The 26,768-nt window shown below is 38.5% G+C and overlaps 1 protein-coding gene across 1 annotated transcript in view; it reads left to right on the top strand.

Annotated features, from left to right (window-relative positions):
• The window catches only part of LOC126279036 (transport and Golgi organization protein 1), a 195,293-nt gene that overhangs the window by 64,103 nt on the left and 104,422 nt on the right, over positions 1 to 26,768 (top strand). Inside the window, exons 7-8 of the mRNA XM_049979435.1 lie at positions 7,037 to 7,261; positions 13,638 to 13,709. Of these exons, the coding sequence (XP_049835392.1) occupies positions 7,037 to 7,261; positions 13,638 to 13,709 (297 nt within the window). The remainder of the gene's footprint in view (positions 1 to 7,036; positions 7,262 to 13,637; positions 13,710 to 26,768) is intronic.

Below are 26,768 nucleotides of genomic sequence, written 5' to 3'. Positions count from 1 at the left end.
TTTAACCACACGGCTATCCGGGCAGGTGCAAACAAATACTACAGTGACATTTACGTTAGGTAGATTTCAGTAGTAATAAATATATTGTGAAATTTTGACATATTAAGTCTGCCACAAAAGTAATATATATTGTGAAATTTTGACATATTAAGTCTGCCACAAAAGTAATACGCAAACTTTTATTCCTTATAATCATACTCTGGAATTCTGTGCAATTACTTTTCCTTATTTTACTTTTTAATTCCCAACAGAATGGTTACATTTAAAATGTTACCTACTTTTCACCATTTCTAACAGCCTGTGTGGTTATGGCCTTCTGTGTTTTTGTATACCCAGAGCTTGATTTATAAGAAAGAAGTTCTGATACTGTGACTCTGGGAGGGGGGGGTTAGATTGAGACTTAATAAAAGGTTATTTTAACCCTTCTTCTTCTTCTTCTTCTTCTTTCTGAGCAATTCAAAAGTGTGAATACAGCATAAGAAGAATTAAAACTTCCATGTGCACCAACAATCTTTTATCATATGTTTTATTAATTAAGTTAAATAATATTTCTCAGATAGCTATTATTTACAAAACAGAAATTATAGTAGGGTGAACACCCACAAATCTAAACTATTAAGATGTTGAAAAATGAAAACAAAACTTAAATGTTTGTACCTACATTTATAAAACTGTTCAAAGTTTTAAGATTTTCATTGCACATAACACCCCCCGCCCCTCCTCCGTGCTGTGGATGTCTATAATGGAGTGTCACCCAAGAACGGCCAAGATTCCATCTACTTTGAAGGGTCAGAATGAGTTGATAGTGGACGATTCCAGTTCAGGAAGAGTACTGAACAAACAGTTTTTATTAACAGAGAGGCTCTACCATCAGTAATGATCAGATTCATTTGGGAAAACCCTCTGTTAGACTCACTAGATGGCTCTGCAATTGTCTTGATGATAGTTGTCAACAGGAGAAAATTCATAAGATACTTCGTTTTGTTTTCACAATTCCATCAAAGATCCCACAATTGTCAAAAACATACAAAATGCTTTGTTCAGCTGAAAGCAAACTGCAACTGACTCAACCTCTTTTTCCCCAAAAGCAATCTTTAATGTCTTCGCACCAAGTCCTTGTGTCAACTATACAGGCTGAATCGACCAAAGCTGCATCTTCCCCACTCAGTGGTCTCTTTTCTGTTGCTTGTAAAAGCGTCTCATAAAAGTCTTCAGGATTAGTGGGCAGTTTAAGCTTATCCATTATACACATTTTAGAACCCATGACTATTAATTCAATGTAAACACATAAAACTGCAACTACTCACTTTTTTTAATAGTTATTATTATTCCATGAATCAGTTTTCTCACCTTTTCAGTTTCATATTCAAATCGTTTTCTGAACGTTACAACACTATTTCTAGCATAATGCTGGGTGCCGGCTCACTGACAAGAAGTGGAACATGCTTGAATGTATTGTTTATCTGTTGATATGGATATAAAATTCAGTTTTGTACTAACTGCAACAGTATGGGGAGCTTTTTTTCTGTTAGTGTCCATATGTCTGCCTCCATTTTGATGGCCAGTTGGTACATCACTTCACGTGCTTTTGTACAATCTCTATTCATTTACATTGTGACAGTGAAACTTCGCCAGCATCCAGCATGTGCTATACAACTGTTTCATGTAACAAAGATATTGACAAAAAGATATGACATAGTCCTACTTTGTTCAGAGATGTAATTTGTTCTTGATTGCATGTAATAATGTCGATATAAGGGCAAATATTTTAGTCAGACTGCCGTAACTAGAGAGCACAAAATAATATAATATAAATAAAATGTCAAGTGATTTGATGTCTTATTTCTATTCCTATATTAATGTATAATATAGTCAATTAATGAGCAAATATTTTAATCAAAATTGGCATTAACATGAATGCCCAGGATAAAGTAATCTGTGTTACGTTATTTGCAATGAGATACAGCTGTTTGTACACACATTAAAAAAAAGTTTTGCATCACCCTGGTTCCCAGATCTCCTGAAGATAGACATTGACAGTGGATATTGTATCACAGCCAGAATTAGCTTCATGTTCTCTTCACCGATGAGTTTCGAATATGCCTCCAACCAGACAATCATCAGAGACGTGTTTGAAAGCAACCAGGTCAGGCTGAACAGCTTAGACACACTATCCAGCGAGTGCAGAAATGTAGAAGTTACCTGCTGTTTTGGGGTGGTGGCATGTGGGGCCGACGTACGCCGCTGGTGGTCGTGGCCGGTGCTGTAACAGCTGTATGATACATGAGTGCTATCCTCCAACCGATAGTGCAACAATATCGGCAGCATATTGGCGAGTCATGCGTCATCATGGACAACAATTTGCGCCCCCATCATGCACATCTTGTGAATGACTTCCTTCAGGATAACGACATTGCTCAACTAGAGTGGTCAGTATGATCTCCAGACATGAACTTTATTGAACATGTCTGCAGTAGATTGGAAAGGGCTGTTTATGGGCGATGTGGCCCACCAACCACTCTAAGGGATCTATGCCGAATCACCATTGAGGAGTGGGACAATCTGGGCCAACAGTGACCTTGATGAACTTGTGGATAGTATGCCACAGCGAATACATGCATACATCAATGTAAGAGGACGTGATACTGTGTATTAGATGTCCCAGTGTGTACAGCAGTCTGGGCCACCAACTCTGAAGGTCTCGCTGTATGGTGGTGCAACATGCAATGTGTAGTTTTCATGAGCAGTAAAAAAAGGTGGAAATGATGTTTATGTTGATCTGTATTCCAATATTCCGTACAGGTTCCGTTCTGGAGACCGAGGTGATGTAAAACTTTTTTTGATGTGTGTATGATCATGACCTTTATATTTAAATTTAAAGCAATAAAGAAACCTTTCAAATGAAATACTGACTTATTTCTGTTCTTACATTAACATGATCTGGAATATTAGTAAGAGTAGATTATGTTTATTTTAGGTAAAGGTAATATGTATAAAAGTTATAGTGTTTGTAATGAACTAAAGCCACTTGTATGACCATGCATTTTTATATTTAAAACCAAGAACAAAAGTTGAAATTAACTGTTGACATATTTCTGTTCTCACATTAACATGATCTGGAATATTATTAAAGGCTGATTCTGTTTGTTTCAGCTAGAGGTAATATGTATAAAAGTACTGATTTACGTTAGCAGTAGGAGGCTTTACCATTTAATAAGATACTACAGATTTTGCTCTGTGGTAGAATATTTACAATGACACCATTGTAGTTAAATAAGTACAGAGTAAATCAACAGTTCATTTGAACTATCATTTTTGGTTTTAAATATAAAATGTACGGTTATACAAATGGATTTAGTTATTTATACATATTACCTTTACCTAAAATAAACATAATCTACTCTTACTATTATTCCAGATCATGTTAATGTAAGAAAAGAAATAAATCAGTATTTCATTTGGAAAGTTGGTTATTGTTTTAAGTTTAAATATAAAGGTCATGGTCATACAAACAGCTGTATCTCATTTAAAATACTATAACTCTTTATTATTTTATTCCTGAGCATTCATGTTAATGCCAGTCTTGATTAAAATATTTTCTCATAAATTGACTGTGTTATACATTAATATACAAATAGAAGTAAGAGATCAGATCACTTAACATTTTATGTATTTTATTTTATTTTGTGCTCTCATGTTATTGCCAGTCGGATTAAAATCCTTGCCTTCATATTGACTTTAATACATGTAAGCAAAAACTAGTTACATCTCTGTGAAAATTAGGCCAATGCCATATCTTTTTGTCAAGATCTTTGTTGCAAGCTACAGTTGTATAGCACATGCTGGATGCTGGAAAAGTTTCACTGTCACATTGTAAATGAATACAGATTGTATAAAAACATGTGAAGTGATGTACCAACTGGCCATCAAAACGGAAGCAGACAGATATACACAAATGCAAAAAAGCCCCCATACTGTTGCAGTTAGTAGAAAACTAAATTTTGCATCCATATCGACAGATAAACAATAGTCATGGCGATACATTAAAGCATGTTCCATCTTCTTGTCACAGCACCCAGCATTATGCTAGAAATAGTGATCTAACTCATATGAAGATGAACCTGAAATTTTTGAAAACTGGTTCATGGAATAATAAATAACTATTTAAAAAAGTGAGTGGTTGCAGTTCATTTTTTTACGTTAATGGGCTGTTCTTTAGTTTTTTCATACAGTTTGATTCCCATAAATCTTTTTATTTTTTGTAGAAGCTCAGTGACAATGACAGAAGACAAGCGTTTTGAGTTTTGTTCACAGTTGCAACAATTGAATGAGGATGGCATTGTTGATCGCTTAATTTTTAGCTACGAAGTCACTTTTCACACTAATGGAAAAGTGAACAGGCAGAATTGTCGAATATAGGGTAAAAAGCATCCACACAAATGCATTAAATTTGAGTGTGATTCCCCAAAGGTAAATGTTTTTTGTGCTGTGTCACGTCGAAAACTGTTCTTCATTGTTGAGAGCACTGTCACTGGATATTCCTACTTGGACATGTTGCAGCAATGGCTGATGCCTCAGATGCAGTCGGACTCTCCATTCATATTGCTGCAGGATGGGGCTCCACCCCATTTTCATCATGAAGTTCGTGGGTACCTTAACACAGAGCTGGTGCATCGATGGATTGGGCGTGCTACAGAAGGGGACAATTGTTTCATGAAATGGCCTCCCTGATCATCTAATCTCATTCCGTGTGACTTTTTTTCTGTGGGCACACATTAAAGATCAGGTTTATGTACCACCTCTACCATGTGATGTAGCAGAGCTCCGGGAGAGAATACGGAAAGTGACTGCCACAATATGCCAGGCCACTCATGGTTCGCATATCGAATGTTTGTAGAAGAAACATTCAGAGTTCGTTCTTCAAAGTGCAATATGTATGACATCTGTACAATGTTTAGTTCTTGTGCGATAAATAATTGAAAGTTTTTGCAGTTCCTCGCAAACTTCTGAAAATTCTTGAAGTGCATCACACATCAGTGCCAAATAGAAAACAAATCACATAGATGTCAATTTCCAAAGTAATCCTTCATACTTGCATCTGTCCAAAGCATCACATGTTGGGTCTTCATTAGCTGCTACAAAATGGTTAGCTGAAATTGTTTGAAAACTGGACACTGCCTGTCTTGTGTCTAACACTCTTCAAATTTTCAACAATTGAACAAGAAGTTCATCTGCAAACAAGTGCATCTCTAGGCTGTTCTTTGAGGAGGTGTGGTGTGAACCATAAAGTTTTTCAATGACTGCTTTAAATGAGTTGAAACTTGTAATTTTCTTTACTATGTCACTTACATGTAGTTCAAGCCTATGATTACAGTGATATCAAACAATAACAGGCAGAAACTTGTATTTAAAAAGAGTCCAGTTGTCACTGTTGCTCAGTCATACATCACAGAAATTAATTCACTTTCTAAAATGTTTCATCTAATTTGTAGCCTTCAAGACATTGAGTCACAGAATAAAAAATGATGAGATGTCTCACGTCAGAGTTCAACTAATCTAAAAGTAAATTTATGTGGGATCTGTACTCAGTCTTGAAAGGCAAACTCAAACATACAAAATCAGAGAACTGAGCAAACCCACCAGAATAGTGCCTCGGAAACCTTGGTGAAGAGTGTGGAGCATTTACAGGGGTTACCAGTGGGTACCATCACTAATGAAACACTGTGTTTATAACATGAATTACTTATTCTAACCATTTCTGAAAAGTAAAGATTGATGTGGTTACTGATATTCACACATACTTTATTGGAATGAAGAATTCGGCCCATATTTAATCCATTGAGCATTTGCACATTGATTTCTGCTTCAAAGTTATTAAAAGATTGGCCCTTTTTTGCAATCTTACAGGCAGTGTGAAAAATTCTTGATGTAACTTCTTTTTCTTCTGACATGCTCATCAAACAAACATTTTCCAGTATTTCTTTTTGGAACTCTGTTAAAATTTTTATAGCCGCTTCAGTGTGCAGCACAGTCTTTGTGATCAAATATCTTTTTTTCTCAATGCTATTTGTTGCTGGTGTCGAGTTTCCCCAAAACTAGTGATATCACAACCAATCCATTGCTGTTTCCCCAACCCCCCCTCCCCCAACACCACCCAAAAATACGACTTTTCGGCAAGCCTCACTGCCCAGTTTCTTGTTATTTACAATAAACCATTTTTATGTTTTACAAAACTTGCTCTTCTGTTCAAAAGTCCAACAGTGTGGCCACCGTTTATCATCTTCTTTGGTGTCATGAATAGAAGAAGATAGAGTGACACTGGCTGAAGCAGGTAATAGTGAAACCGATTAAACTGTTTCCATTGGTGGTGGCAGGCATTTTTCAGCTTCGTCTAGGTTCTTGTTTTTGGATGTTTTGCTGAAATAAATAGTAATTGTATCCATTATACATGGTGAGCGAAATCTTTGCGCACTTTGAGTTTAAAATATTACTTGAGGGATCTGAGCAAGCACACCAGAATCATGGCAGGTAGCATGGACACTTGACACACCAGCCTGAGTCCAATCTAAAAAACTGACTGAAGTGGCATATGGTGGTTGGCAGTAGTGTAGTGGAACATGCGCACAGAGTGGTGAACCAGGCTGAAAGGGGAAGATGGGTCAGCTGGCCACAACCAACTGCCTTGCCTGCCACTGTGTATGTCTAGATAAAGTAAGTCTAGTCTCACACCAAGCAGTCATAATTTTACATTGCTTCAACTGCAGCAAAACTTCTATGTTACCACATCTCAAAACCTGTGGCTCTGATGCCCCCCCCCCCCCCCCATCCCCCTTCATAGATACAGTATTGGGTACCAGTGGGAACCTCACTAACGAAGCACTGTGTATACCTGTATGTTCAAAGTGTTTTGTACCATGAACTTACTTATTTTTCTTCAGTTCTAACCATATATGAATACCAATGATTGCTCCTTTATCACAATCAGCTGTAAATATGTCACTCATTCCTCTGTAGAATATTTTGAAATGTTGTTTAGGCTGCACGAACTGAACTGGAGGAGCAGGTGGCTTCTCTGGAGAAGGAGCTGGAAGCTGCAACAGAAGCTGGTCTTGAACTGAACCGGATGCTGTCAGATTTCCTCTCCACTCAACATGGCTCAGAAACATTGGTGAAAAGTGTGGAGCATTTACAAAAGCAACTTGATGCTCAACAACACACTATCACTGAAATGAATAATAATCTCAGCATCAAAAGCCAAGAGGTAAGAGTATGCTAACATGTGCTATAGGAAATGTTAGGGTAGTTAAATAGGAAATAAGACACTAATAGTAGTAGATGACTTTTGCTGTAACTGACATTGGCAAAAACAAAGCGGACATAGAATGCAGACTTGCTGTAGCAATAAGTGTGTTTTGTTTTTGAAACAGAGATGTATTAACACTGCATATAAATTTAAGTGTTATGAAGTGTCTGCTCAAAATATTTGTCTGTAATGTCTTTGTAAATGAAAGTGAAACGAGAGAAGGAGCAATATACTGTGTTGTATAAGAACACTAATGTTACAGAAGAATACTGAAGATTATAATGGTAGATTGAATCACCAATGTAGAGGAACTGAATCAAATTGGAGAGAAACAAACTTTATGCCACAGTGTGGCTAAAAGAATGTTTCAGTTGATAGCACACATTCTGAGGAATCAAAGAATAATTAATTTTGCAATGGAGGGAAGTGTAGAGGAAGGGGGTGTAAATTGTAGAGGGCGACCAAAGACTGCAGTTTGTAGTTTCAAATGTATTTGTCCTGTCTTCTGCTGCTCTCTTCCACGAAGCTTTCACTTCTGTTAATGCGATCCACCATCTTGTATTTTTTTCGTCCTTTCATTCTTCTCCAACACACTAATCCATTTATTAGACTCACTAGCAGACAGTCCCATCGCAACATTTGATGAAGTCAGTTGTTCATTCTTTTTCTCAAATCTTCCAATATTGATCTTCTCTCCCCTGTTCTTTCCAGCATTTCTTTATTAGACATACTGTTATCGACTAATCCTTCACATCCTCTTCCAAACCCACATCTCCAATGCTTGCAACCATCTTCTGTCCTCTTTACTTACTATCTATGTTTCAAATTTTCAGCTGCATAGTGTGCCACACTCCTGAAACATAATATTTAGCTAGACTTTTTGTGAGCTCGTTATCTAGCTTTCCATATAAGAAGTTCATCTTCCTGTTGAAAACTTCCTTAACTACCCCAATTTGAGCTTTGACCTACTATTGGTACCATAGATCTTCTGTTATTGTCCTTCCTAGATATTTGAAATCTGTCACTTGGCTGATTTTAATTTGTCCTATTTTAATTTTATCTCCTTTGCCAATCACTATGCATATTGTTTCTTTTCCTTATTGAACACCATATCACATTTTTGCCAGGTCTTATTCAGATCTGTCCACATATGTTTGCTCTTCTTTCATTTCCTGCTAGTAACACCATATCATCTGCAAATCGTATATTATACATGCTGTTCTCTTTTCTCCAACACAAACTCCACTTTTTTTCCAGCTGAACCCATCTGCATCTCTTGTTCCTTTACACTTTCTAATCCCAAAACTGTCCTGCAATGAACCAACTAAGATTTGCATAAAACCTTGTGCTCTCCACTCTCAGTAATACTTTGTATTTTGACCGCATGAGAAATTAAATTAATAGTCCTATGTCTTTCACACTTTTCAGTAGTCTTCCTTTTTCTATTGGTGTCATTACTGTTATGATAGAATCCTCTGCCTATTCTCCTATTTTGTACATCTCACTACAAAAGTTGTCCCTCCCTCCCTCCCTCACTCACTCACTCCCCTCCCCTCCCTTCCCCTCCCCTCCCCTCCCCACTCCCACTTGCCCCCTCTCCCTCCTCTTCCTCTGTCTCCCAGGCTATTCATCACTTCTGCTGGTAAATCAATTCCCTCATCTTATTCATTGTTTTTTGCACTTCATCCTTTTTCGTCATCTGGCTGTCTTTATATTGCTTGAGCTTTGATCCATCTCATAAAGAAACAGTATATATTCGTGCCATCCATTTAACACATCTTTTGGGTTGCTGTTTCTTCCTCTCTTTCAATTTTCGTAATAAACATACTGTTTCTATCTCCATAGATTATATGTGCATCATTTCATACGTTCACTCTTTCTCTGTTTCTTTACATTTTCATTTCATCCATTTTTCTCTTGCATGTTTTATTTCTCACCTTAATTCATTATTCAGTTCCCTGTGTCATTTTTCCTTCTATATTTCTTTCATTTCCTTTGCTGTTCCATCATTTTCAACATGTATTCTGTTACCCATTCATTCCTGATGACTTCAGACTTTGTTTTCTGCAACATATGTTGCAGCTGCCATGAGACTGCCCTTTTCCTCCCCATACTTTTTGCATCTTTACTTGTATTTCCCCTATGACCAGGCAGAGAATTTGCATTAAATTTTGCTTGAAACTGGAATAAAGTGCAGCACCGCATTTGAAATGTTGATTGTGGCTTTTGGCAAGTCTGTTATGAGTAAGATAAGAGTTTACTGGTGGTATAAACATTTCATAGAGGGTCAAGAAAACATTGAAGACAACAACTGCCCTGGTTGCCCTAGCACATCAGTTACTGATGATGAAGAAAATGGTTCTCGAAAATCATTGAATCACCATCAGAGAGGTTTGCCCATAACAAGCAATTTTGGATGTTTAAAGCATAAAATGTGTAGCAGGAAAGTTTGTGTGAAAATGGTTGACTTTCAACCAAAACAGCGTCCCATAGACGTTGCTCAGGAATTGCTGAACAAAATTGACAACAATCCAGAACTTCTAACAGGTGACGAAATGTTGGTATAACGATGTTGAAACTGAGACCCAATTATCCCAATGGAAACTTCCTGAAGAGCTAAGACTGAAAAATATTCAACAATTACAGTCACATATGAAGGTTCTTCTCACAGTTTGCTTTGATTATTATGGGATATTCCATTATGAGTTCCTGCCTTATAACCATACGGTCAGTAAGGAATACTATATGGAAGTCGCATTTGTTAGAAGAAATGTGAAGAAAATGACCAGAATTGTGGCCAAACCACTTGGGCAAATTGCATCACGATAATGTTCCTGCTTACACCTCAATATTTGTTCATGATTGTGGCAAAAAACAAAACTGTTATGTTGCCGTAGCCACCATATTCCCTGGACATGGCCCCTGTGATTTCTTTCTATTCCTGCGGCTGAAGAGAAACATGAAAGGATGTCACTGTCACTTTGCCACCATCAACGTGTAAAAACAGAATCACTGAAGGAGCTGAACACTATATCGAAAAGTGACTTCCAGAAGTGCTTCCAAGATTGTAAACAGTATTGGCACAAGTGTATTATATCTGGGGCGACTACTTTGAGGGGACAAAGTTGATAAATAAATAAAGATTCTTTAAGAAAAACAAAAATCCCCCAAAACTCTATCACACCTCGTATGTAGTCATATAGGTACCTCTATCACTTCAGACTAGAATCTCATTTTGTGGTTCTGAAAAAACTTGTTGCCAACAGTTAACGAGTTACTTTTGCAAAAATAATTAGTCTTTCGCCTCTTATCATTCCTTGTTCATAGTCCATAGTGTCTCACTATATCTCCTTCCATTCCTTTCACCCACCACAGCATTCAAATTCCCCATAGCACTTATGCAGGGGTTTCTTATGGGAAAAATGTTTTATCTTTTTTTCCTCATCTTTACTGTGGATGGTTTTCATGTGTACCTGTATGAATACCGCATCTTTTGACTTCCGTGAGGTCTTACAAGAATCTGTCATCTGTCTACATGTTCCACTTTTTTTCCATCCAAACAATATTCTCGCTCCATTTTCTCAACATTTTTCCTCTTACGAGTAGTACAGCATAAATACATCACTTTTTATCACACTATTTCTTTCCCGTCTCACCTCACACATACCAAGACGTCCAGGTTGTTCTTTACTGTAATATGAAGGCTTTCACGACCGGATGACATATCTTCTGGTAAACCTTACATCCTGGAAGGTTTACCAGAAGATATGTTCTTTACTGTCTCTTGTATGGCATTATCTAACTTTCCTCTCTATAGTAAAGTTAGTATATTTCATTTTTCTGTTCTCGTAATTTGCTGGTTTTTTATTTTTTGTGTATATTCTCTCTCAATTTATTTCCCTGCTAGAGGTCAGAGCAATCTGGAATCTTTTAATGAAGCACCAGACAACAAGTTGGGCATTCAACTTCCTGGCAGATTAAAACTATGTACTGCACCAAGACTTGAATTCAGGAATTTTTCCTGTCATTGGCAAGTGCTCTACCAACTGAGCTACTCAAGCACAATTCACAACCCATCCTCACAGCTTTACTTCTGCCAGTACCTTGTCTGGATAATTTCTGTGAAGTTTGGAAGGTAGGAGATGAAGTACTAGCAAAAATGAAGCTGTAAGGTCGAGTTATGAGCCGTACTTGGGTAGCTCAGTCAAAAGAGCACTTACCCGCAAAAGACAAAGGTGCCAAGTTCGAGTCTCATTCCAGCACACAGTTTTAATCTGCCAGGAAGTTTCATGTCAGTGCACATTCTGCCTCAGAGTAAAAATTTCATTCTGGAAACAATTTTGACATGTTTTACTTTTTCACATCTGTTTGAAAAAAGTTCCTTTCATAAATTACCCTTGCACGAAAGTTTATGGCCTCCATCAATACTTTCTGCTTGTTCCATTCATAAGTATTGTGTACATATTATTGAATCTTCTTTCTGTAACTTCTATTGCCCCATCCTACCAAAAATGTGATCCAAACATTGTTGTAACAGCATGTTAAAGGGATGATGAGCAGAAACATTCTGATCTTCTTAATAGTGTGTTGATCCACCTGTGTAATGCAATACAACACTGATTCTGCCTGAATGAACTACACAGGTTTGAGATAGGTTACCAGAAGTATATAGCATCTGACATATATGCAGACCTCCTGCTGCAGTTCCCATAAATTACAGGTCTGTTGACTGTGGGCCTGGAGCTGCTGCTTGATAGTGTCCCAGATGCTTTCCATCAGGTTCCGATCAGTCAAATTTGGTCACTAAGAAATCAAGATGAGTTTGCTATCATGATCCTTAAACCATTGCAGCACAATTCTGGACCTGTGACACAGACAGTTGTCCTGCTAGGTAGATGCCATTGGGGAAGAAATGTAGGGAATGCAGTAGTCTGCCATAATGTTCACATAGTTCGTAGCTGTCTTCATACCCTCTATTACAGGCACAGATCACATGAGAGCCCACAATATCATTCCCCAAAGCATAACCTTGTGCAAGCAGGCATTCACCTGGATGGCAATGTATCCAGATTCAACCATCAACTTGGTGTAACGAGAAACGTGATTCATCGGACCATCAGCACATTTCCATTATTGATTCACAGTTTATCTTGATCACCTCGTACCCATTGCAATCATAATTGATTAAATATTTGGGTCAACATGGGAAAACACAGCGATCATCTGCTGTGGAACCAAATGTTTAACAATATGCACTGAACAGTGTGCTCCAAAACACTTGGGCCTGCACCGGCAGTGTTCTCTGTCATCAAATCTGCCATAGGTTGCTGCCTATCCTGCATTACAGAGTGGACAAGTCTCCAACCTCCACAGTCGGTGATATGGGGTGTGGACGTCAAACAACTTGTCACCCAGTTGTGGATTTGCTGTTCTTCAACCACAGTTCATTGCTTCTCACAACAGTAGCATGTAAACAGCCAATCAGCTTCACTATTTTTGAGATACTTATACCCAGGTATTCACCATTTGTCATTTGCCTCAGTGCCTGGAGATGGCAGTGGCCATATGTGTCTGAGTTGTGTGAATCTGTATATTTCTTCTACATCTGATGATGAAGGGCTTAGTCCAGTATCTGAATATTTCCAGCATTCTTATTCAGTGTGCCTCTTTGTGACTTAATGCCTTTTCTGTGTGATGAGTAGCAGTCTGTCCTTTTCATATAATTGTTTTTCTATCCTGAATTTTCTGTTTTATTTTGCCTTGTATCAAAGTAACTTACGTCGGCGGATTTTCCCACTTCTCACACTTATCATCACTAGAATGATTTTCTATTAAGTCTGTGCTTTGCTTGTATACTTCCCTTTCCACTTCACTTGCCAGCAGTGCTATTAGGCAGCATTCAATTTGATGGTGGTCGTTCTCATAATGTTTCGCTCCTCATGTTTTGTCTCGTCCAGGTATAGGAAGAGGCATGAGACCAAATTTGCTGTAGGGAGAAAAATGTACTGAAATATAGCATTGGCAATTATTAGGTAATTTCAGCACAAACTTAATTGACTTGAATTGTGCCGTTACCATTTGCATAACTATTACCTGGAATCATTAGTTGGTTCAGCTACAAGTTCTGTCTTCTCCTAGATATTTTGTTATTGAATGGACTATATGGTTTTCTTTGTCAGCCAATTACTTCAACCGTAGTAAAAGTATGCCTACTTTTCTATGGAAAATATCTGTGATTTTCTAATAATTGACTTGGACCTCATACATTTTGTGTAAAATTGTGATTGTCTATTGTGGTGATTTTAGTTTCTAATTGTCATGTGTTGTCTTCCAGAATGAAAATCTTCAACAGGAACTGGCTGCAGCAACCGAAAAACTCTCAGTACAAGAAGAGGAGTTACAGAAAGTAAGATAACACATTAATGATAACATTGATAACAACAATAATATTAATAATATAATCCGTGTGAAGTGTAGACAGAACCTAGTAATCTATTGAAAATAACTGGAAAGGGGGGGGGGGGGGGAGATCAATATTTTTGGACGTCTTTTGTGGAACATTGATGCTCTTACAGCTTCCAACAAACAGTGATGTTATTACATGAACAGAGAAGTGGCTATTTGGTCACCTATGCATGCCTGACTGATACAAGGGCAGTCATCAGTATTCTGATTCCATGAATTGTTATTGCTTGTTACCACTATCCACTTAGATGCAAATAAAGATAGTGTAGTACTCAGCAGTGTAATATATGTCATAACATTATTATTAGACTAGCGTGTAGGTAAAAATCTGACTTCATGAAATTTTCAGAGTAGAAAGAGGGAGAGAATACTGTAACTAGTTTGCTCTCAGTGTGCTGTCATTTTAGCAATAGGCTGACAGCTGGTCTGTGTTCATTCATACATGCATGCAAAGCAATATTGTTATTGATTTAGAGTTCCATCACTCTAATGCGGTGATTTTCAACTTGGTCCCTACTGCCTACTAGTGGGTGTTCCAACTTTCATTGTGGGTGGTAAGCGACAGGTTTTCATAAAATGTTTGATAAGCAGTTATTATTATGTCCTTTAACTTGTTGTAACTCTGCTTTATAAAGTAAAGTTACTTCCTTACTTTACACATCACTACTACTGTAGAACAAGTGGACAATTAGAAAATTTTACAATTAACAGATGTACAAAAGTGGATGATGATAAAACAGGTTGACTACCTGTGCTGTAGTGAATATATTTTGCACCTAGTAGACATTGTAGTATTGCTTTTCTGTACACTGCAATAGGTTGCTACCTTGGTAGAACCATCACAGATAGCAACCCAGTGAATACGTTCATAATGATTATCATCGGCAAAAACTAGGAAATTGCTGGGTGATGAAAGTTGATGGCAGTGCGATTGAATTTTTAATAGCAGCTTGGCTGAATAGAAATTATCGATGACAAATCCTAAAGAAGTTCAACTTTGCCAACCAAGAGACATTCTTACAAACACCCAACATAGAATTTTGTAATAAATTGTCCAATAATTAATATGTAATAACATAAGTCAAAGTAAATGTGTAGAACTATAAAGTAATGTCTTTTGAGAAAATGCTACACCTGTATTTCATACATTAAAAGGGCCTGAGTAACCAGTTGGGCGTAAATACGTATGTATTTGTTCACTTTGAGGAATGAATAAGGAACTGTTTTGGTTTGGGTATTTCAAATCAGTTTTTGCAATTATTAAAACTTGTATGACAAAATACACACATATTTTAAATAGTTGCAAAGATGGATTGAAGTACCTTAAATAATTACACAGCAACTACAGAGACAGCAAATCAAGGAACTTAAAAATTTGGTATGTGGCTATGGAGTTACCAACCAAGCAGACAAGGCAATAATTGGTTATTTCTTATCTTGTTCAGACCAATAAATATAGCCATTGTTTTCACTGTAGTACCGAGATAATTTATGAATATTTATAATTACAGGTGTGGTAACAAAAGAAGGAATACTAGGATTTAACATCTAGTTGACAATAAGATCATTAGAATTGGAGCACAAGCTTGGAATGAGAGAAGCAGGAGTAAGGAAATTAGCCATGTGCTATCCAAATGTACAATCCCCACCAGAGAAAACTTAAAACTGGATGGTCAGATGGAGATTTGAAGCATTTTACTTATGAAAGCAAAGGATTTATAACAATATCCTTGTTAATTCTTGTTGGTAATCTTTTGGAAAAGTTTTCTGCATATCTGCACATGTGGAAATCGTGATTCTGTTGATTACTGTGTGTGCAATACACCCCCCACCCTCCTACCACCACCCGTCCTGCCGCCCATCAAATTGGAATGTGCATGGTTTCCTTACCTCAATCATACAGATAGCCATACCACATGAAACTACAATGGAGACGTATCTGTACAGAGGCCAGACTAATCCATGGTTCCTGAAGAGGGGCAGCTGCCTTTTCAGGAGTCACAGGGGCAGTATTGTGAATAATTGATCTGGTTTTGAAACGTTAACCAGTGTGGCTTTGTTGTACTGGTACTCAAATGGTTGAAACAGGGAGGAAACTGAAACCATGAGGCATGCAGCTCCACTGTACAGCTTAGTGATCATCCTGTCATTGCGGGTAAAATATTGCTGATGTAAAATTATCCCCCATATGAGTCTCTGGATGGGCACTGCTCTGGAGGATGTCATCATTAGAAGAAACAAGACTGGTACTCTGTGGGCCGGAGAGTTGGATGTTAGATCCCTTAATTAGTTGGGTAGGTTAGTCAATTTAAAAACAAAATGGATTATAGTGAGAATTACTGAATTGAGATGGCAAGAAGAATAAAACCTCTGGTTATATCAGTACAGGCATTATCAACACAAAAAGATAGGGGTAATGTAAGAGTAAGTCTGATAATGAAGTAGAAAATAGAAATGTGGGTAAGTTACTATGAACAGAATAGTCAACGCTTGTATCATAGCCAAGATAGACGAGGGGGTAAAACACATCACAATAGTATGAATTTATATGTCAGCTACCTCCACAGATGATGAAGAAATTGAAAGAGTGTATGATGAGTAAATTAAATTAAGGAAAACAAAGATTTAATTGTGCTGATTGACTGGAATTCAGTAATAGGAAAAGGAAGACAAGGAAAAATAGTAATACAACACAGACTGGAGGAAAGGAACAAAAGAAGAAGCCACCTGGTAGAATTATGCACACAGTATAACTTAATCAATGCTAACACTTGGTTCTTCATCTACATGACTACTCAGCAGTTGACACATAAGTGCCTCGCAGAGGATTCATCAGACTACCTTCAGACTGTATATCTACTATTCATTCTCGGACAGTGTGCGGGAATCTCTCACTATCGACATCAGTGTCATCAAAACATTTTTGCGTTTGGAAAAGAAAGTTGGTGACTGAAATTTCATGAAAATATCTTTCCTCTATGTAAAATGCCTTTGTTTTAATATTTTTCATCCTAACTGGCATATCATGTCCATGACACTGTCTCCCCCCCCCCCCACCCCCACCCCCACCCTCCTCACCCACCCCCCCACCCCACACCCAGTCCTTTCACTATAATACAAAACAAGCTGCCCTTCTTTGAACTTTTCTAGTGTCCTCCATCTGTCCTATCTGGTATGGATACCAAACCACACAGCAATACTTGAAAAGAGGATAGACAAGCATATTGTAGGCATTCTATTTAGTAAACCTGTTGCATTTTCAATGTGATCTGCCAAAAAAATGTGTTCTGTGGCCTTTCCCAAAACATGTGATTGTTCCAGTTTAACTTGTTCATTTTAGTCTCTTTAATTGTAATCTCTAGGTGTTTAGTTGAATTGATACCTTTAGATTTGTGCAATTTGTTGTGTAACTGAAATTTATCAGATTCCTTTTAGTACAGATTTGGATAACCTCACACTTTCCATTGTTTAGTGTCAATTGCTGTTTTACGCACCATACAGATACATTGTCTAAATTAGTTTGCAATTGATTTTGATCTTCTGATGACTTTACAAGACAGTAAATGACAATATCATCTGCAAACAATCTAATAGGGCTGCTCAGATCATCTCCTAAATCGTTTATATAGATTACGGACTGCAGGGGACTATAACATATCCTTGATGAATAACACACATCACTTTTGTTTTACTTGATGACTTTTTGTCAGTTACTATGAGCTGTGACCTTTCTGACAGGAAATCTTGAATCCAGTTGTACAACTGAGACGATACTCCATAGGTGCACAATCAATCAGAAGTTGCTTGTGACGTATGGTAGCAAATGCTTTCTGGAAATGTAGAAATATTGAAACAGTTTAAGAGCACCTGTCAATAACACTCATTACTTTGTGTGTCACAAGAATGATTTATTTTGAATTCATGCCTCTTGTCGATAGATTGTTTTCTTCAAGGTAATTCATACACACACATCAATAAAAGTTTTGTATCACCTTGGTTCTGAGGGTTCCGGAACCTGCACAGAAAATTGGAATACAGATTAACATAAACATCATTTCCACCCTTTTTATTGCTCATGAAAACCACACATTGCATGTTGTACCACCACTATACAGCGAGACCTTCAGAGGTGGTGGTCCACATTGCTGTACACTCCACTACCTCTAATACCCAGTAACTCATCTTGCATTGATGCATGCCTGTATTCATTGTGGCATACTTTCCACAAGTTCATCAAGGCACTGTTGGTCCAGATTGTCCCACTCCTCAACGGCGATTCAGCTTAGATCCCTCAGAGTGGTTGGTGGGACACATCGTCCATAAACAGCCTTTTTCAATCTCTCCCAGCCATGTTTAATATGGTTCATGTCTGGAGAACATGATGGCCACTCTAGTCGAGTGATGTCATTATCCTGAAGGAAGTCATTCACGAGATGTGCACGATGGGGGCACGAATTGTCGTCCATAGAGACAAATGCCTCCTCAATATGCTGCTGATATGGTTGCACTATCAGTTGGAGGGCGGCATTCATATATTGTAAACCATTATGGCACCTTCGATGACCAGCAGTGGCATTCGTTGGCCCCATATAATGTCACCCCAAAACAGCAGGGAACCTTCTCCTTGCTGCACTCACTGGACAGTGTGTGTCTAAGGATTTCAGCCTGACCGGGTTGCTTCCAAACACGTCTCCAACGACTGTCTAGTTGAAGGTATATGCAACAGTCATCGGTGAAGAGAACCTGATGCCAATTTTGAGCTGTCCATTCAGCATGTTGTTGGGCCTATCCGTGCTGCACTGCATGGTGTCGTGATTGTAAAGCTGATAGTTGGGACTGAAGTTGTACATCATGCAGCCTACTGCGCACGGTTTGAGTCGTAACATGATGTCGTATGGCTGCACGAAAAGCATTATTCATCATAGTGGCATTGCTGTCAGGGTTCCTCAGAGCCATAATCCATAGTTGGCGGTCATCCATTGCAGTAGTAGCCCTTGGACAGCCTGAGAAAGGCATGTCATCAACAGTTCCTGTCTCTCTGTATCGCTTCCATCTCTGAACAACATCGCTTTGGTACACTCCGAGACACCTGGACACTTCCCTTGTTGAGAGCCCTTCATGGCACAAAGTAACAATGTGGACACGATCGACCGCATTATTCACAGTCTAGGCATGGTTGAACTACAAACAATTTGAGCCTTGTACCTCCTTCCTGGTGGAATGACGAACTGATTGACAGTTGGGCCCCCTCCATCTCATAGGCGCTGCTCATGCATGGTTGTTTACATCTTTTTGTGGGTTTAGTGACATCTTTGAACAGTCAAAGGGAGTGTGTCTGTGATACAATATCCACAGTCAACATCTACCTTCAGGAGTTCTGGGAACTGGGGTGATGCAAGACTTTTTTTGATTTGTGTAGTTTGAACATCATATATTTTGCAAAACCCTATTGCAAATCAACATCAGTGATATGGGTCTGTAATGCAGGGGCTTACTCTTATTTTCTTTCTTGAGTATTGGTGTGACTTGTGCAACTTTATAGTCTTTTGTCTAGCAAGTTTTATACGAACGCTAAGTATGAATGTGGGGTTGCAGTAGTTATACAAAGATGAAGAGGCTTGTACAGGGTAGACTAATGTGGAGAAATTCATCAAACCATTCTTTGAATTGAAGATCACAACAAAAGAAACAAGGAGTCCCTCTCAGTGCTACAATTTCAAACATACTGTTTTTCTCTGCACATACCATTTTACCAGAGCTCATATCAGTGTTATATGATTGTAATGGTAATTGTAAGGTGCCCACATTCTTTTGAAGTCACAGATATTTTGTGATTATGGTATGCACATGCACTAACAAGAAGCAGCATTTCTGCTCTGTTTTGTGATGAATTTTTGGAGTCTTCATTGTTCAATAACCAAGTGACAATATGAAATTTCCTGGGAAGTCTAGTAGGGGTATTGATGGTTAGCCAAGAGTGAACGAGGTATGGCAGTATGTAGATTGAAAACCATTGTTGGAGCACATCATATATCATTTTTCTGTGGCATTCCTTGGAACTCAAATTAGGCCATAAATATAAGTTTATGAGGAATACTACCATGGCTGATCATACTTGAATGACAATAATTTGCCTCACCACAACTTGGAGACACCAAATTTATAACTCATTTTCAACACATTTATCTTGTGTGGGTACGGTTTTTGTATTTTTGGTAATTTAATTAATCCTGAATGTTCTACAGTCTCAGATCTTTTGCATTCTTCCTTGCACACACAATATCAATCCTCTTCATATATAAACCCTCACAGTGATCATACCGATACCAGAGCCCATGTTATTTAACATTATTAACATCGTCTATTACTGCCTTCAAAATTTGTTGCTTCCTTCATGCATGAAATTAAGTTGCCTGCACTCAGATATTCACCTCCAGAATACACACAGAGTATTGTACAATATACAACATTTTGAACAGGGCTCTCCAGGTTGCCTATTTCTTTTGTATGATGGAGTTGTTTTCATAGTGATTTAAAGAATGTGCTTTCACTAACGTTAAGTTCCACTTCCTGGCCCTAGAGGAACCTATGAGCTCGACCAACCACCATGTCATCCTCTGCCACTGGTGTCATTGAGTGCAATATGGAGGGGCACATGGTCAGCACACCATTCTTCAGGCCGTTGTCCGATTTTTTGACCTGGAATCTGCTGCTAATCAGTCGAGTAGCTCATCAGTTGGCCTCATGAGACAGAGTGCCCCCCTCCCACACACACCAGTCCTCCCACCAAGGAAAAATCCCTGGCAGTACTGGGAATTGTACCCGGATTCTCGGCATGGCAGTCAGCTATACTGCCTACTCCGCTACTCTACATCTACATCTACATCTACATCTACATCCATACTTCGCAAGCCACCTGATGGTGTGTGGCGGAGGGTACCCTGAGTACCTCTATCGGTTCTCCCTTCTATTCCAGTCTCGTATTGTACGTGGAAAGAAGGATTGTCGGTATGCTTCTGTGTGGGCTCTAATCTCTCTGATTTTATCCTCATGGTCTCTTCGCAAGATATACGTAGGAGGGAGCAATATACTGCTTGACTCTTCGGTGAAGGTATGTTCTCAAAACTTTAACAAAAGCCCGTACCGAGCTACTGAGCGTCTCTCCTGCAGAGTCTTCCACTGGAGTTTAACTATCATCTCCGTAACACTTTCGCGATTACTAAATGATCCTGTAACGAAGTGCGCTGCTCTCCGTTGGATCTTCTCTATCTCTTCTATCAACCCTATCTGGTGCGGATCCCACACTGCTGAGCAGTATCCAAGCAGTGGGCGAAGAAGCGTACTGTAACCTACTTCCTTTGTTTTCGGATTGCATTTCCTTAGGATTCTTCCAATGAATCTCAGTCTGGTATCTGCTTTACCGACGATCAACTTTATATGATCTTTCCATTTTAAATCACTCCTAATGCGTACTCCCAGATAATTTATGGAATTAACTGCTTCCAGTTGCTGACCTGCTATTTTGTAGCTAAATGATAAGGGACCTATCTTTCTATGTATTCGCATCACATTACACTTGTCTACATTGAGATTCAATTGCCATTCTGTGCACCATGCGTCAATTCGCTGCAGATCCTCCTGCATTTCAGTACAATTTTCCATTGTTGCAACCTCTCGATACACCACAGCATCATCTGCAAAAAGCCTCAGTGAACTTCCGATGTCATCCACCAGGTCATTTATGTATATTGTGAATAGCAACGGTCCTATGACACTCCCCTGCGGCACACCTGAAATCACTCTTACTTCGGAAGACTTCTCTCCATTGAGAATGACATGCTGCGTTCTGTTATCTAGGAACTCCTCAATCCAATCACACACTGATCTGATAGTCCGTATGCTCTTACTTTGTTCATTAAACGACTGTGGGGATTGTGTCAAACGCCTTGCGGAAGTCAAGAAACACGGCATCTACCTGTGAACCCATGTCTTAAGGCCCTCTGAGTCTCGTGGACGAATAGCGCGAGCTGGGTTTCACATGACCGTCTTTTTCGAAACCCATGCTGATTCCTACAGAGTAGATTTCTAGTCTCCAGAAAAGATATTATACTCGAACATAATACGTGTTCCAAAATTCTACAACTGATCGACGTTAGAGATATAGGTCTATAGTTCTGCACATCTGTTCGACCTCCCTTCTTGAAAACGGAGATGACCTGTGCCCTTTTCCAATCCTTTGGAACGCTTCGCTCTTCTAGAGACCTACGGTACACCGCTGCAAGAAGGGGGGCAATTTCCTTTGCGTACTCTGTGTAAAATCGAACTGGTATCCCATCAGGACCAGCGGCTTTTCCTCTTTTGAGTGATTTTAATTGTTTCTCTATCCCTCTGTCGTCTATTTCGATATCTACCATTTTGTCAACTGTGCGACAATCTAGAGAAGGAAGCACAGTGCAGTCTTCCTCTGTGAAACAGCTTTGGAAGAAGACATTTAGTATTTCGGCCTTTAGTCTGTCATCCTCTGTTTCAGTACCATTTTGGTCACAGAGTGTCTGGACATTTTGTTTTGATCCACCTACCACTTTGACATAGGACCAAAATTTCTTAGGATTTTCTGCCAAATCAGTACATGGAACTTTACTTTCGAATTCATTGAAAGCCTCTCGCATAGCCCTCCTCACACTACATTTCGCCAGTATATTTGCCAATGTCACTATGGTGAGTAACTAAAGGAAATTTTCAAAGCACAGTCAGTAATGTGCAGCCAGAAAAATAATACAATTGACAGCTTTACCATGTGGTATACTGTCTCTTGCTGCTCCACATCTCCCCACCTACTTTGTGCAGTACCCTAACATAAACATCATTTGATGAATTTCAGTACCACATACCAATTGAAGTAGCATGTACTCTGATCATGTGGATTAGTGGAATAAGAGGTGAAATAAAAACTGAGGTGAAAGCTGGAGGGTAGAAACAACTTTAGGACACCATAGAATGTAATTACAGAGTGAGAGGTGTTTCCGGAAGACTTAGGCAATACTGGTCATATGAAACATCTTTTATGTGGTTTTACTTTGCCCAGAACCTGTATACATACATGGAACATCGTACATGAAAAATTCACATCTGTCTCTTGGTTCTTTGACGTGGCAGGTCAGAAGTTTAATAATAAGATTTGTCTGGAGTATGTGAGACAGGTGCAGATAAGATATATGATAGCTTATGGGGTTTTAACTTTCCAGCAAGAAATCTGTATACTTAGAGGTACATATTGTGCAAAGATTGTGGCTGTTCATTGTAGTTTTGCAAAGAATACTGAAAATTTTCTGAGACCATCAGAGTTTTAGTGCAACATTAATGTAAACATTACCGTGACACTAATCACAGTGGAATTAACCCAACTGACCCAATGACACTACAGTTTGACACTTACTTGACTGCAAATATTCAACAACTGCAGGCTTAGGCTTACAGCAACTTCATCTGCTCCATGACGCACAGTGTCACAAAATGATACAGGTTACTGCTTGTACAAAAACAGCCAGTAATCCAATGCAGTTGATGCCATCCTGCAGGGTGTATATGACCCAGAAAAACTGGGAGATCCGGCAAAAACAAGGGAATTTTTTCATCCAGGAGAAAACAAGGAAAAACCCGGGAATATTTTTAGGATTCTGGGAATTTTAATTGTTTTAGTTTTCACTTAAATTTTTGTAACTTTGACTGGTAAGGACCGATACTCTAACAAAATATATTACTGTATCTCGCTACTGCAGAATAATACCGGAGCAATAAAAAATGAACAAGAGGGGAAAAAAACGAAAATAAAACTTAAGTTGCAAAGGAAATGCACATGCACAACAACAAAACACAGTGCTCATACAAGCGTCTGCCAACAGCAAAATGTGTCAAAGGCTTTGCTATGCAATGTTTCATAACAACAAATTACCAACAATGAGCGTGATGTCACAACGGTTTATGTTAGATTCGTTTAAACGGTTGCGAGCGAGCTTATGCACATGTGCAATTGAGTCACTTATAAGTAGTACCTTCTCCTGTTTCTGGCTACAGAAGTATGGCAGTTAGCTGTATAAGCAACAGCAGCAAGCAACCAAATGCTATCCAGAAAAATTTTATTGGTGCACCTAAGCTGCCAGATTCACATATGCACAACAGGCCCGGAACTGGGGAGGGGGGGGGGGGGGTATCTGCCCTAGGCAGCAGTTTCAGGGAAAGGGGGGGGGGGGCACCAAATTCAATATTATTGAGGAAAAAGACCTTGTTTCACAAAGTGCCTAACAACCAGCACACGTTGGTCTATCGATTACTTGTATGATTTTGAACACATCTCTGTTGGTTCTCTAACAAATTCTAAGTTGATTTCTGAAAGAATCGTAAGTTGATTTTTGAATGCATGCATAGTGTATGTGCTGTCTCTGCCAGAGCAATCCCCATCGCATCTAGAAATAAACTTTCCAGCAGACAAAAGAGGATGAGTCTATACAAGCTGAAAGGAATAAAACCGAACAGGTGAATGCCAATCGCTGTTTATGTGGTTGACTGGGTTTGCAGATGATCAGCGTTGTTATAACTACTAGCGAATTCCATAGATTCAGACTACCAGAGTGGAAATAAACAACTAACACAAATAACAGGCAACAAAGATTGCGTATTGTCTCCTCCGTGTATCCAAGAAAATGAAGTTTGACAGAAAACTTTTGGCCAGTCCGCTACACTTCTAAGGGCCAATCGTACAGTCCCTGGCTAGCAGCCGCTAAAGTTCTATTCTGGGAGTAGCCTGGAAAATGCGTTGTACAAACATGTAATAATGACTAACTGGATAATAAATGCGGGATAACTAAAACATTGATTGTGGTAGGGTTAGTGAAGTTAACCAGAGAATAAGTTTTGACACTGGCAGGAATAGTTACAGAATTAGTGATGACAAGATTGATTGTTAGAATGTGGAAGGAGAAGAAACAGGGACTCTCACAAATCACGGAAGAATATGATGATTCCAAACTTATATAAAAATTTCATACTACTACTTTTCGATCTCTTGCTTCAGAAGCTAGAGAGTATGAATGAAATGTGAAACTATTTCCTAACAAAAATCTTTTTGCTTGTAGTATGCCTAATAGGCATTTGATATTGGCACTTCGTGAATTATATTCCGTTGTCTTATAAAAATGACCATTTGTGCCAAAACAGTCTCATTTATTTTGTGTGTGTAACAATTGCTGCAATATTAGGCAGGCCTATTTCTTTTTATCTAGCAGTGACAAAATACACTTAATCAGATCGAGAAACCACACCAGTCTTCGGTACTATTTGCATCAACAGCTTTTCTAGTATTAGACGACGACATTTCGTTGTTTTTCATGTAGCAAAACGTTGACAAACTTTGATGAGGTAATAGATTCTTTCCCAGAAAGGAAAGTTCGCCATATAAAGCTGTGGCAAGATTAGAGAGAGAAAAAAAAAAATTGGACTTAAGTATTGAAGAAATGTGTGCTACTGTCTTGCTTGTCTCTTGTCTTTACTTGTTTTATGTATCTGATATTTAATTTTATGTCACACAAAACAGCGAATTATTAGCAAAAAGGCAGTAAAAACTGCAGATTTTCTGAAGATTTCTTGTTCTGCTGGTTACAAATAATCACATCCAGTATTAATCGCAAGATTTTTTTGAAGAGGGGCAGGATGTCAAACCGACCAACTGGAAACTGCAGAGGCACTGGCATGAATATAGTTTGATGGCACCCATTACAAAATATCACATGTTTGAATTCCACAGAGCGAAATACAGAGATTTGCGATGGAAGAATGCTGTGCGAAGAGGCATGGCACTGCACTTTGGCACACTTAAGACCATATTACATGTCTTGCACGTGACCCGTGTTTATGTTAAGTGATTTTGCTGTTTCCTCTTCGTTTATTGCTCTCACATCAAATGAAAAGAAATCTGATTTCTATGGCTGAGAGCTATCAAGTGAATTAAAATACATTCACATAATTATGGAAGGCAAAAATATGTAATTAGTTCCAGATTTTATTTCGTTTCCACCTCTCTGGCAGTCGAGCGTTAATCGCCATGCAGAACAATGAAGTTATTTTTGTCAGTTTGTTAAAGAAATCTTCTCTGCTGAGGCAGTCAATTTATTTAAACGAAGTGTTTAATTCCACACTATACAGCTAGCTTCAACTGTTTGCTGAATTTCAAGTTCACATTTTCATTTTCTAGCTCATATGGCATTATGCCTTAATAAAGAACCAAACATGAGATAATACAGTACTGATACACCAACAAAATTTACGTATGAATCTGGACATACGAATGTGCACTTTATGCCGAATGATGCATTTTGTTATGGTTCACAGAATTCCCATGCTCTTGGAGTATCCTCTAATGTTTTGTTTCTTTTATGACATAATGTAAGATCTTTTAATGTTTTACATGTACGAACCTACGGGCTTTCTACGTCACCGTAGCTGCGCAAGTGTGGCGACGCCTGTTATCTAGCACTCTCTGGCAACTGCTGAAACGAATCTGTTTCTAGCAGGTCGAGGGAAAATATTCCGAATGGTTGTTTGGAAAGCATTACTTTCAAACTAAATTTCTTTTAATGTAAGATGAAATCTGTGCATGAATATCCGATGAATTTTTTAAATCACAGAGCTTTTGACTGTCATCAAAACTCAAATCTTTGACAATGACCATTTAGAATATTTTCGAGCCCAGAAGATCAGACATTTATGTCATTAAAAATTTTACTGGCACATTTGTGTGATGTACCGTATTTACTCGAATGTAAGCCGCACTTTTTTTTCGGTTTTTGTAATCCAAAAAACAGCCTGTGGCTTAGTATCGAGTGCAAAGTAAGTGGAAGTTCTGAAAAATGTTGGTAGGTGCCGCCACAACTAACTTCTGCCATCGAATATATGTAGCGCTACACAGGCATGCTTTGCACGCACAAAGAAATATACTCGTGCCAAA

Source organism: Schistocerca gregaria, chromosome 6 (genome assembly GCF_023897955.1).
Source record: "Schistocerca gregaria isolate iqSchGreg1 chromosome 6, iqSchGreg1.2, whole genome shotgun sequence".
NCBI classification, from domain to species: domain Eukaryota; kingdom Metazoa; phylum Arthropoda; class Insecta; order Orthoptera; family Acrididae; genus Schistocerca; species Schistocerca gregaria.
This window is presented reverse-complemented; position numbering and strand designations above follow the sequence as displayed.